The 13,937-nt window shown below is 40.9% G+C and overlaps 1 protein-coding gene across 1 annotated transcript in view; it reads left to right on the forward strand.

The window, feature by feature from the left end:
* Nucleotides 1-13,937, forward strand: part of VIRMA (vir like m6A methyltransferase associated) — a 45,964-nt gene extending 32,027 nt beyond the window's left edge. Inside the window, exons 16-24 of the mRNA XM_060243497.1 lie at nucleotides 204-421; nucleotides 1,158-1,290; nucleotides 3,552-3,704; nucleotides 4,652-4,812; nucleotides 7,613-7,709; nucleotides 10,551-10,717; nucleotides 11,576-11,907; nucleotides 12,337-12,480; nucleotides 13,602-13,937. Of these exons, the coding sequence (XP_060099480.1) occupies nucleotides 204-421; nucleotides 1,158-1,290; nucleotides 3,552-3,704; nucleotides 4,652-4,812; nucleotides 7,613-7,709; nucleotides 10,551-10,717; nucleotides 11,576-11,907; nucleotides 12,337-12,480; nucleotides 13,602-13,759 (1,563 nt within the window). The 3' untranslated portion in view covers nucleotides 13,760-13,937. The remainder of the gene's footprint in view (nucleotides 1-203; nucleotides 422-1,157; nucleotides 1,291-3,551; nucleotides 3,705-4,651; nucleotides 4,813-7,612; nucleotides 7,710-10,550; nucleotides 10,718-11,575; nucleotides 11,908-12,336; nucleotides 12,481-13,601) is intronic.

Here is a 13,937-nt window from a genome sequence, read left to right on the forward strand (position 1 = left end):
AACTTCTGTAATCATTACTGAGCTAGCACCAATCTTTGGGTTATCTTGAAATATTTCTTTACATTTATTTAAAATATTTATATCCTGTTTGTCAATAACAAGTATTCTTTTTGGTTCCCAGCTGTAACCTATAGTTCTGTGACCACCAGTAAGTACAGTGGGCATCTTCCCAGTTACTTCAATACTGTGGTTTGTTTTTGCAGGATATTGCACTGATCTTGCCGAGCTCTTCAGAGAGCACTCTCTCTGAGTTGGAGCAGCTTTCCAATTCACTGCCAAGTAAGGAACTCTTGGCTTCCATCTGTGACTCTCTAATGGAAACACTTGCTAATGCTGAGAGCACCTATAACTGCTTGCTGACTTGCATTAGGACAATGATGTTCCTTACAGAGCATGATTATGGATTCTATCATTTGAAGAGGTACCTTTTTAATGCCAGGGTGTTTCTGAGTATATACTTGTGTGTTTTGTGTGTACTACTCACATTCATTTCAGTGGGACTCACAATGGTACCTTAATGGAAACTTATCAGCTGGAAAAATGATTCAAGCTCCTCAGTATCAGCATCAGAGTTGTTGTTGTTTTGTGTTGGACTGTACAATTTTCCAGTCCTTGGTTAGAAATCCATAAAGCTATTTCTCCATTAAAGTTCTTACTGTGCAAATTCTTACTGCTGAAATTTGATGTGAAACCTTTGAATTCCAATATGTAAGCCTTTAGCTGAAAGTTTGCACTTGGATGTGCTCGTACTTTTTAGTCCATGAGCTATGTCTTCCCCCTCTCTCTGAAGCCCCCAATTGCCCTCAAGTGCTATTCCTGGAGAATAGGGGACTCAAAAGAAAACAGCATGGAGGAAGGAGACAGATGTTGGTAGGAGGAGAGATAGGTGGCAAACATCCAAATCGTCAGTTGAATCCAAGCCTCACAATCTGCAAGGTGATGGCTCTGACATAGAATGGTAGCTGTACTTCAGTTCTTTGACATTTAGAAATGTCAGAATATAAACAGATTCATACAGAGGAAACTATTTGTTTTGCATCTGTGAAATTGGCTCTTTAGCTGCTTTAGCTCCCTTTATCAAATTTCTTCATGTGCTTGTCTTTCTTTAAAAAAAAAGAATTCAGTGACTAAAATGTTTCTCTTTGAAAATTAAACAGTTCTCTAAGAAAACACAGTGGGGCTTTGCAAACTGTACTGAAGCGAGTTGTAAGCAGCTTTAGTAAGGACCCTGGAGAACTTGCCTCTTCATTTTTGGATTTCATGAGGCAGATACTAAATTCTGACATGTTGGTAAGTAAATATTCATGGAATTTTTTTTTAGTTTGATCAACTTAGGCTACAACTTAGCACTAATAAACAGCTGTGATGCCCTCAGGAGCAAGGGAACATCATACCTGGGGTATTGAAAGTATCAGCCAAGTCACTGCTTCCTTGCACAGATGGTTTTTATTTTATAAGAACATAAGAGAAGCCATATTGGATCAGACCAATGGCCCATCCAGTCAACACATTGTGTCACACAGTGGCCAAAACCCAGGGCCCAGAACTCCAGAAGCCCTCCTACTGGGGTCCCCCAAGCATCAAGGACACACAGTATCACTGCCCCTGACATAATGTTCCATCCATACCTTGTGGCTAGTAGCCACTGATGGACCTCTGCTCCATATGTTTATCCAATCGCCTCTTGAAGCTGCGCTGTACCCTGCCAGATGGGTCATTGCCAGGTAATCTGCCACAACAGCCCATAAAGTAGTGCTGTTCTTCTTCAGCTATGATCCAGAGAAATGGAGGAAACATGGATAAAGCTTTGCTTTTAATCTTCTATGTTTAAAGGCCCCAGTTTCACTGAATGGGAAAATGGAATGAGTCTATATAGTGACATTGACAAAGAAACATTTTATTTCTGGTGTCTAATGCTGTGCTGCCCAAGGAAAATATGTAATTAAGTTTAGATCTTTTCCTCCCCCCACCTTTGCAGCTGGGGTCATGCTCAATGTGACCCTCATGCTGGGTTAATAAAATGCACTTTTGTTTGTGTCAAGTTAAAAAAAAAACACTTGATGGTTATTTAATCAATCCTGAGGAGGCTAAATGTCTGTTGGCTGAATCTCATGACTTTTTTTGAGATGAAATCCTCTCTCACAGGGTTCTGCAACCTTTTTGAGCCTGCAGGCACCTTTGGAATTCTGACACAGGATAGCAGGTGCAACCACAAAATGGCTGCCTTAGGAGGTAGAGTCACAAAATATTAGAGTGTGAGGTTATGCATAAATCTAACAATAATACCCCAATATTTCAGGCAGAAGCTCTGCTTAACAAGATTGTAAAATGAACATGTGTTTTAAAATATTTTCTTGCATACACATAGCTTATCTTGAGTCATGTGATCCTTGTGTTATGGTGGCAACTGCTGCCAAAGCACTTTAAAAAAAAAATTGCACAGCCAGTCAGAAGCCCTTCAGGGCAAAACCCCACCTGGCCTCACCCACTTTCTAAAAATACTAATTATCAGGAAATATCTTGGCAGACACAACGCCATGTTGAAGAACACTGCTCTATCAGGTGACTTTCCCCTCAGAGTCATGTGAAAAAGGACTTTTACAATGTAGGGCAACAAATTGCTAAACCCTTTTCAGTGCTTCTTTTCTAGTGACCAAATACCAGAGGGGTAGCCACATTAATTTACTGCGGTCAAAATAACAACATTGTTTACTCTTTTAGATGCCACAAGACTTCTTTTTTAATGTTTATCACAAAGTGATTTGTTATGTGGATATTGAGAGGAAATGTTACCTTCTTGATCCTTTCTAAGGGGTGGAACCAAATAAGTGGGAAAGGAGTATACTGTAACTACTTGTTACAGCCTTGTAGAATTTCTTTTGTATCCTATTTTTGATCTGGGCATTTATATTGTTCTGGATTGTCTCAATGTGTATAGCAGATATGGTCAGTCTGCTGTGATATGTTGCTACTGTGTGGTCTCTTTTAAACTTGGCAGCATTCTTTACTTTACTTTACTTTACTTTACTTTATTCGATTTATATCCCGCCCTACCCCACCGAGGTGGGCTCAGGGCGGCTTACAACAATAAAAGCTAACAGAGGTCGATTTAAATACGATTAAAATTATACAATAAAATACATAAAAACCTAAAAATACATAAAACTCACATCGATATACACTATGCTACTATTCCTTAAATCAGTCCTTCAAATTTCCAATATTCAGTAATCTGATGTTTAAGATTTAATATTCAGGCATTCTGCTCACAGTTAATTATATGCCAACCGGAAGAGGGTTGTTTTACAGGCCCTGCGGAACTGTTCAAGGTTCCGCAGGGCCCTCACCTCCTCCGGGAGCTGATTCCACCAACAGGGAGCTGCAATCGAGAAGGCCCTGTCCCTGGTCGCTTTCAGACGGGCCTCCTTTGGCCCAGGGATTGTAAGGAGGTTCTGAGACCCCGACCTCAGCACTCTCTGGGGGACATGTGGGGAGAGACGGTCCCTAAGGTAGGCATTCTGTCATGTAACATGCCTTTTAATGTTCTACAGGGATGTTGTGGAGATGATGGAAGTCTTGTGGAAGTTGATGGAACCCATCCTGCCAGAACCCTGGGTCTTACAACTGCTGAATTAAAATATCAATTACAGAACAAAGAAGAAGCTCCTGAGAATCTGCTGCTTGAACTGGAGAAACTAGTTTTGGTAACATTATTTAAATAGTAAAGTCCAAATATATCTTGCTTCATCATGCAGTTGCACATGTGTTATTCAGATGTTGATGGTTACTAATGGAAAAATTGTAAAATAGGTCCCTTTTTTTGGTCTAGGCTTGTCTTAATTGAAGAGGGCACAAGCTTTGGTAGAAAGCATGGGCAAGTTCAGATAAGAATTGGTACATATTTGCCATCTGTCTGTTACCAGAAGATATGGGCAGTTCATGTAGAATGTATGCAGATCTGCTCTAATTGCATTGGATGCCCTACATGCAGTTTTGATGGTGAACACTTGAATTTAAGATGTGCTCCCACAGAATGTTCAGTTTATGTACTGGAATGACTGTGAACCAGCCCAATGAAAATGTTGTTTCATTGCTTGCTTCCGAGTTTCTAGTGTTACTAGAGGTTTGGCTATGTGTTGCAATGGCAATGATGTTGCTGCTGAAATTGGTAGCCCTGTGATAAAGGTGTCTTCACCCCACAAGTGGCTGCTATGTACAAGGTAATGGAAATGCACACTGTACTGATTTCAAGACATCTCTGTTGATGTTATGGAGATAACTTAATATAGGGTTCCCGGTTTAGGCAAAAATCATTTTCACCCTACTGATGAGTTAGCATTTCAAAGACTGGATACTACGTTCAAGTGACTCAGTTTTAGTCTGTAGGGAAACAGTTGGGCAATGGTGTGTCTCTCACAACTACCTTTGAAAAAAATGAAAAGTCTCAGGACCTCAATTGAAAAATGACGAAGATATAACTTTGCCTTATAGTTGCAATTGAAGCTTGAATGATACTGATCCAAAACTGCAGACTGGGAATGTACTGCATAGATAATATAAAGAATTGCTGATTATCTGCGATGGCTGTGGCCTAGTAGGAAGGGTATTTAAAGAGAAGTGAAGTAGAGTGACTGGACTGTTCCTTGCACAGGAGCGTTCTAAAGAGGATGACAGTCTGGAGTCTTTATTGGACAATGTTGTTGGACTGCGGCAGATGCTGGAATCTGCTGGTGATCCTTGTCCTCTGAGTGACCAGGATATGGAACCAGTTCTACCCCCACTGGAATCTCTCCAGAATCTTTTTAATAACAGGTAAGGTGCACAAATATCCCTCTTTTATGGAAGAGAATTAAAATGAATGAAGTTCTGCTTTGTGTGTTATTGCATTTGGGACTAGAAAATAAATGTATTCATTTAAATCAAATGCTCACTGCATTACAGCAGAGGTTCCCTAATTCCACTGCCACTCCCTTTCTTTTTTCTCACAGGTGATGAACAGGTTGTGGTTTTGCGAGTTTCCCATCTTGTTCCTTCAGGATTATTTGGTGACAAATGTCATTAGCTTCTGCTGACTTTATTTATTCAGATTGCCTAAGTAATTCTTTGGCAAGCTTCTCTGTTAATTCTCACTCTCCTCATTCTTGTTCAGGTTGCTCAGGGGCTCATTGGAGCCTCCCTTTCTTCATGAAGGCTGGAACTGAGATATCAGTGAATCATCCAGTATTAATTCTCCCATCTTTCCCTACCATCTGTCATATCATTTTGAATTGATCAGGGATCCAATGTATTTTTCTTTTCTCTCTCTACTCCTAGTTGCTTCTAACTTGGACTTGCTATTTGGATCTTGTTTTGCGCCTTCTACCAATATGTGCCTAGCATTTGCTTTGAACTGTACCCTTAGTTGGGTAGAAGAGTAGCATTTCCATATCTTACAATAGCAGAAAAACGTATATGCTAGATCCTGGGCAGAATGTAGAAGTGATATGGTTTGTTTATATGAAGTTACAATTTTGTTACAGTTATTGTTACAAAAACATTATTTTGTTTAATGCAAATCCATATGAATTAGAAAAAGAAGTTATATGGTAGTTTCTTCAGAGGGATTTCAATCTGTTTTGGTCACAGCAGGAAAGAACAGGGCTTGATTTTTTTAAAAAATATGAAATGAGATACAGGAGGACTTGATTGTGAGGGAAGCATACATATGGAGAGAAATGCTTTGCTGTGGAAGATCATTCAAGAAATGCTTTGCTGAAGAGGGCACTCAGAGGAAGGAGCAGGAGAGGAGGGACACTTGTTTGGTACAAAGAGGTATCATCCCTGTGCTGAAAGATATACACAGATGTTCATATGTTCACTGACTGCCCATCTGACTTTGAACACAATTTAAAGTGCTCACCCTTCCCTTCCCTCATTGACGTTTCATGAGACAATGCTCTTGAATAGCAGAAATAGCCATAACTTAAAGGATGATGGGACTGAAAAAAATTAGCTATAAGTAATTTGGGGAGGGATTATAACAAAGTAAAAATTTCAAAGCAGTCAAAATTGAATGTTCAGAATGACGAGGTAAAAAAGGGGTAATAAAAAGAGCTCTGAGATCCTCATAACGTGGATGCTCAAGCACAATACGAAAAAGGTATCTTCTGTTATTAACAATAAGCTCCTTCAACCAGAGGTCTTGAGCCATACGATAAAATCATAAAAGGAAGCATTATGCCACTAATAAAATAACATCATGAGATTGTCAAGTTAATATGTAGTAGAAGAGTCTCTCAAAGATGTCATAATAGAAAATAATTTGGCCACAGATCGCATACCTGCAGGAGTAATATCATCCAACAAAAAGGAAACTATCAGAAGTTTGATGCCAAGTTGTTTCTTGCACAAAATGGGAGCGATCCAAAGATCTTGAAATGAGGACCATTGATCATAAAATAACAAAATGTGATCAGTAGTCTCAATCATGCTGGAGGCACAACAACATAGGCAGCCAGATAATTAAATAGTAGTTAAACATCCCTCCAGTTCAGCTATAGACAAGGTGTTCAGGCTATTTAGTGTAAATGCATGGTGGCTGCTATGGACACTAAGTTATTCTAGATATGGAGGAAGACTTGGGGGGGGGGGGGAGGGGAAGGTTTCCAAGGTTTGGAGGGGGATGTACATGGCGAGCTTAAAACTCCATACTAATTCTCTTGAGTTTGAGCACCGTTTTTGATCTCTCAATGCTTTGTAGTAGCCCATATTTTGGATTATAGTAAGGGAAAGGACATGACACTCCAATGCGCTGTCCACTGACTTCACCCAGGCACTCTTATGAGTATATTCCCTCAGGAAATGTAAAAGATCTCAACAAGAATTTGATATTAAAAAAGGGATTTCACTCTCAGATTAAAAGCACAAAGCTAAACTCTAGATTCTAGTGAGTGTTGAGCAAAGTCCATTGTTAGAGCAGTTCTTGCAACACAAGATGGTACTCCAGCTGAAAAGAGGTATCAGTCTTACCTAAAGGACATGATCCTTACCTGTAAGGCCTTAAATGGCTTGGGGATGGGTACTTGAATGTTTACCTCTTCCCATATCATGTAGCCCACCAGTTAAAATAATCTCAAGCCCTGCTCTGTGTGCAGAGGTGCCACTTGCAGAGGTGAGGCAAGTGGCAACTAGAGAAAGCTTTTTTTGGTGGAGATGCCTCTCTGGAATGCCCTTCTCCTTGACTCTTGCCTGGTGCCTACTTTTCTTTCCTTTAGGCACCAGGCCAAAACATTTCTCTTTATCACTTCTCTTTATCACTTTATGGTCTGTTTGTAGCCTGATGAGATTTTTTTAAAAATCAGTATTGTTATAGATTGCTCTGTTTTACATGCTGCGGCTTGTCTTTATTGACTTGTTTTGATTTTTTTTTATTGGTTTGGCTTGTCTTTTGGCATAAATCGTTTTTATTGTCTTGAGTGGTTTTGTTTCACGGTTTTAGTCATGAGTTGCCCTGAACAGATTTGGAGAGGTGGCATACAAATTTTGTGCATAAACTTCTTTCCTGTATGAAAGGAGGAGCTAGAGAATAACAGAAAATGCTTACCACTAATAAAATCTGCATTTGGTATTACAGGACTACATATATCTTGGCAGATGTCATGGATGACCAGTTGAAATCTATGTGGTTCTCACCATTCCAGGCTGAAGAAATTGAAACAGACCTAGACATGGTAAATTTAATTATCACTTAATTTATACCCCACCTTTCTCTGCAATGGGAACCCAAAGCAGCTGATATAGTTTTCTGCTCTTCCATTTTATCCTCAAAGCAGCACTGTTAGGTAGGTTAGGCTGAAGGTGTGTGACTGGCCTGAGATCAGTCAGCAAGCTTCTGTACCAGAGTGGGGATTCAACCCTGGGTCTCCAAGATCCTAGTCTGATACCATCACACAACATTGGCAGGAATGTAATATTCTGCTCTTAATATTCAGGGTAGGGGGGACTGAGTCGTCCATAACATTTATTAATATCATGAGCAACAAAGAATTATGCCATAAGAAGTTAGAGGAATATAACTGGTACCTGATAGCAAAGGGCAAGCATACTTTGAGGATGGAATTCAACAAATGGTTTTAGAGGTGGCTAAGGGCTTGGATTTGCCCACTGAGATTTTGGACTTTTTTCAGACATCAGCCCCCACCCCACCTGCTGCCATCATGCCACAAACTACTCTATTCACTAAAATATTTATGCCTGCCTTTCCTGTGTTCAAGGTGGCTAACAATAAAAGGCTGAATTGGGCTTGAGCTAAATATCCCACAACTAAGCACAACCCAGATTCTGTGTAGAGGAAGTAACACCTTCATTTTCATCTTACATTCCTTTTAAGCAATCAAAGTGCTCTCTGATCTGAAGGGCTTATTTTATTTTGCTCATTTAATGCACACAGTACTCAGCGGTGGATTTGCGATAACATTTTTGCGCTTAATAGTCTGTGTTGGAATGCTGTCTAGTCAAGGCTACGAGACCTGAATGATTGGCCTAGGTATTCCTTAAAGTTTATACACCGGTTATTTTTGAGTACTTGTAGCTCATTGTCTTCTGGACAACATAATAGGATCTTGGAAAGCAGCTTCTTGCATTATATGGCAATTCATGTTTGCCAAGATGTGTTTATGTGCAGCAGAGAGCCATGGCCAATACTGCCTCCTTTTGGAATATTCACCTATATATGTTTAAAAATGCATGTTCTGTGTCTTGCACGCATGGCCTACAATTACAGTTTAAAAATGCAAAATGTGAAGCAGAGTTAAGAGGCTGAAAGGGCTGGTCTATATTGGTCATGTGTTGCTTCCTCACTCTAGTCTGAACCAATATAAGGAAGGCAGAGACAGTGGCCTCACTTAAACAAATTAATTGGTTTATTGAAACACAGGAATAAAAGAGAGAATAAAAATAGAATATTAGATAAGAGAGAATGAAAAGAATGCCCAGAAACACTATAAAATAAAAGCCAGTGATAAAATAGCAAAATGGTTCTTAGCAAATGGTTGTTTCAGTAATGTATTTTAACCCTGTGGCACAGAGTGGTAAAGCTGCAGTACTGCAGTCGGAGCCCTCTGCTCACAACCTGAGTTCGATCCCAGTGGAAGCTGGTTCAGATAGCTGGCTCCAGGTTGACTCAGCCTTCCATCCTTCCGAGGTCAGTAAAATGAGTACCCAGCTCGCTGGGGGGAAGTGTAGATGACTGGGGAAGGTAATGGCAAACCACCCCATAAAAAGTCTGCTGTGAAAACATTGTGAAAGCAACGTCACCCCAGAGTCGAAAACTTTTATTTTAGCCTACGTCATTATAGCCTTTAAATTCCCCTAACGCACTCTGCCACTTGTAAAAAGTCAGTTCCACAAGTTACTTTAGGTGTGACCAGCAACTTTCACAGTTCCCTCTCAGAGGATCCAAAAACCATCTACTTCTCTGTGTCACAAATGAGAAATCCAGACCACTGTTCTCTCCATCCCATAGTGTCCACCCTATCCTGGACCTTGTCCATCTTTTCCTTGACTCTTCAGGGCTGAGGGTAGAGGCATGGGCACAGTTTTCCATTCACATCTGTTTACTTTATTGCCTAATGCAAGGGGGCAAAGTTTGTGTTCTCTGTCTCAAGTCATAACATCTAGCTCGGTTCTTGGCATCTTTAATGACATTTGAATTTAATGCTTTTCATGCTTGCTTGTGTCAGCCTAATAATACACAGGCCTCATCTTTTTTCCCTTCTCGGAACATGCCAGTGGATTTGAGAATCTTAAGATACTAGTTTCCATGTAAGCTTTAGGCTACCCTTTTGAGTTATGGTTACACATCTACATAGTTCTAGGGGTCCCTCTTATGTACAAGGCTGTATTCTTTGCACTTCATGTATAGGTGACATTGGTTCAGGAGGACATACAAGCCTTTCTCTACATTGGACCCCTCATTGCAGCTGCTGGTATGTTTTTCGCGCTGTCAAACCCTCCTCCTCCCCATATTTTGTTACCATGATGTCAAGCAGCTTCCTCCTTAGCTAGGTCTGAACTTTAGCTGTTGGATTCATAAGTTCCTGTTTAAAAACACAGTATGTTGTGGAGTTAAAACATTTAGAGTCTTTCTGAAGGGGGTCATTTGCTTATAGAAATCTATTCAGAAAGACCCATCTCTGAGCAGAACTCTTTCCTTAGTGTTAACAGACAGTTGCGGTAGTTTGCAAATTTTTCCTGGACTAGCCTTGCAGCTGAACAGCAGTGCAATCAAAGGTTACTGTTTTTCCTCCATTCTTTATTCAGCCCTTTCCAGCTGAAAAGGTTTGCAATCCTTTTTGTTTTGGATGAAAGATCTGAGCCAGACCAACATGAGGGTGACTTCTAACCATCTTAGGGCAAGATTCCTCAAGGTTAACAGGACTATATTAACAAGTCCTCCACCATTCATTTAGGTTGCTCACTTAACCACCCTCAAGGTATCATGCTTCTTTACTGGAATGCCTATGTTTGATTGTGGAAATGATTAAAATGCACAGGCTTCCTTACTTTTACAGGTAAAGGTTGACTTAATTGACTTGTCAGAAAAAGGATGCAGTGATTTTGACTTGCAAGCAGAGTTGGAGAGGTCATTTTTATCAGAGCCATCTTCTCCGGGCCGGACAAAAACCACAAAAGGCTTTAAACTTGGCAAACACAAGCATGAGACATTCATAACCTCCAGGTAACCAGTGGATTGAGGATTGGGATTTTCTTATTGCAGGGGTGCTGGGGGGTTGTAAGTGTAGGGTAGGATCCAGCCAATTTTCCCCCTCAATCTTAAATTCCCTTGCTTGTTACAGCTCCCATTGCACATGTCTGTTGTCCCTGCACCAACAATTTTTGGTCAAAGGGGACCTCTTCTTCCTTTTCCACTAACACAAAAACTGGCTGGATCCAAGTTATACATTAATTTATAGGGGCTTAATTGATAATTACCTCTGCTTCAACACATGTCTGGATTTGGAGTGCCACGGCTGCTTAGCTTGCAGGGAACAGAACTGTTGTCCTGTAAAGCCTGCCAGTATGCTAAAGAGAAACAAAGCCAGCCAGTGCCATTAAGGAAGGCAATGTCACAACCAGTGTTCCCTCTAAGCTGTGGAGTCTTCGGAGCAAAAATTCCACTTTGTGAGCTCCTGCTCTGGGGTGATTTTTCCTGAGCTAAGACAAACGTGAGACAGAAGCTGAAAAACTTTGGGCTAGCTCACACTAACTCAGCTTAGAGGGAATACTGGCCACAACCAGTGCCAATGATGTGGGTATTAAAATGCAGTCCTAAGAAATGACTGTCATGGAAAAACTGCATCTGGTACTCTGCTTGTCTCCCACTCTGAAGAACTGTGGCTTAGTGCTAAGATTTGGCTGCTCTTGTAAGTTGGAGCTACTCTTCTATACTTCTGACCCCTAAAAATCTTGAGCAATTCATGCTGATCTAGACCAACAGTGAGAAGCAGTTGAAAAAGAGAGGAGGAAAGGAAGCTCTGTTCTTTAGATGTCTTGCATTAACTTAAGCTTACCATGCCACTATTTTGGGCCTTAATAGTGGGAAGTCAGAGTACATCGAACCTGCCAAGAGAGCCCATATCGTGCCCCCTCCTAGAGGAAGAGGCAGGGGAGCGTTTGGCCAAGGCATCCGGCCCCATGATATCTTCCGTCAGAGGAAGCAGAATACAAGCAGGCCACCTTCTATGCATGTGGATGATTTTGTGGCTGCTGAAAGCAAAGAAGTGGTTCCGCCAGATGGGATACCACCTCCCAAGAGACCACCAAAGGTTTCACAGAAGATCTCCTCACGTGGTGGGTTCTCAGGGAATCGAGGAGGGCGAGGTGCCTTTCACAGCCAGAATAGATTCTTCACACCACCTGCTTCAAAAGGTATGTGTATGTTCTTGGGTCCCTTTGGGATATATTTTATCTTTAAGGAACGGTGGTGTCCTCTGGGTTAAGGTTCCATTATCTGGAGAGTTCTTCAACGTACACTTCAGTTTGGTGATAATACTGCAAATAGTGATGTTGATCTTTGCAAGCAACAGTGTTTTACCTTCTTTGTTCTTTCCTTCAACCACCCTGGTAGATGGGATCTGAGGATTGAAGGAAATGGCTTCTTTAAGGTCAAAGTGAGGTGATGCAATGGTAATTGCAGGGTTTGAATTTACAGCTTCCTTCTCAGAGCTTAATTCTGTCCACCGGGCTACATTATTGTGCCACTTAGAGATTTAATTAAACATAAAGTGCAGTTTAGCATTTTATGCTGAATGTTAAAACTCTCTATAATTGCTTTAGCCAGTTATCCTTGTTGTTTAGGAAATTACAGTCGTCGTGAAGGAGCTAGAGGGTCAAGTTGGAGTGCGCAGAGTTCTCCACGAGGCACCTACAGCGAAAGCAGAGGCGGACAAAGCAATTTTAACAGGGGCCCACTACCACCTCTGAGACCATTAAGTTCTGCAGGTATATGCGGGTTTTTTTCACATTGGAAATGTACATATTACTTACTAGCTGAACTTATAACACAATAAGCATATCACATCCCACTTGGCCTTCCCTTTGAGATTGCTGCATATGGTAAGTTTGCTTCACATGTGAACCAAATGTTAGGTAAAAATAAAAACATGAATAACAGGTTTTCATTTCCAAGGGTTTTTGTGTTATGCAACTGCATCTGAGTCTTTAGTAAATATGTGTATGACAGAATGGGGGCTATTCAGTTACATTTGAAAAGTCCAGGATCTCCGATCCACCCCATATTATATCGAATCATAGAGTTGGAAGGGACCTCCAGGGCCATCTAGTCCAACCCCCTGCACAATGCAGGAAACTCATGCATGTTAATAAGAACATAGGAGAAGCCATGTTCGATCAGGCCAATGGCCCATCCAGTCCAACACTCTATCACACAGTGGCCAAAATTTATATATAATATATATATATATACACACACACACACACACTTAACCAATAGCCACTGATGGACCTCTGCTCCATATTTTTATCCAATCCCCTCTTGAAGCTGGCTATGCTTGTAGCCGCCACCACCTCCTGTGCAGTGAATTCCACATGTTAATCACCCTTTGGGTGAAGAAGTACTTCCTGTCAAAACTTCAACTTGCCTTACCTTATGATGGAACCTAACTTCTCTGTAAGTGATCCTAATTGGGTTCCCCCATTTTTCTACTGTAGAGCAGAAAAAGTGTTAAACCTTTAGCTATTAGTGGCCAATTTGTCACCCAAATTGAAGCAGCTCTGTATTAGTCTTGCAAAACGGGGCTGTTTGAGATTCCTTGCTGCATTGTGTGTGTTAATGTGCCATGAAGTCACTTCCAACTTATGGTGACCCTATGAATTAATGATCCCCAGAAGTTCTATCATTAACAGTTTCGCTCAGCTATTGCAAAGTGAAGGCTGTGGCTTCCTTTTACTGAGACAATGCTTCTCATGTTGGATCTTCCTATTTTCTTGCTGCCTTTGACTTTTTCTAGTATTGGACATTGTAAATATACATATTTGCCCTCATTTAGATTGATAAAAACCACCAGTGCACTGTTATTGGTTATCTTTTCTTTCATTTTAAGGCTACCGGCCAAGTCCTCGTGATCGTGCTTCAAGAGGCCGTGGAGGAATTGGGCCATCTTGGGCAAGCGCAAATAGTGGGAGTAGCAGTGGCTCAAGAGGAAAGTTCTTAAGCGGAGGCAGTGGAAGAGGGCGTCATGTTCGTTCTTTTACTCGATAAATAGACCATTTAGAACATCCTGACTCTGAACGTTTCAAGATATCAACAGAATACTTAAGCGGACCAATGCTAGACTTACTGGTATCCAGGCCAGTGAGAGAAGGGTTTGTTTTGTTGGGAAGAATCAAATTTTGTTTGATACAAGATCTGAGATTTCAATAAAACTTTTTTTTGTGTA

The sequence above is a fragment of the Heteronotia binoei genome, chromosome 7 (assembly GCF_032191835.1).
Source record: "Heteronotia binoei isolate CCM8104 ecotype False Entrance Well chromosome 7, APGP_CSIRO_Hbin_v1, whole genome shotgun sequence".
Lineage (NCBI taxonomy): Eukaryota > Metazoa > Chordata > Lepidosauria > Squamata > Gekkonidae > Heteronotia > Heteronotia binoei.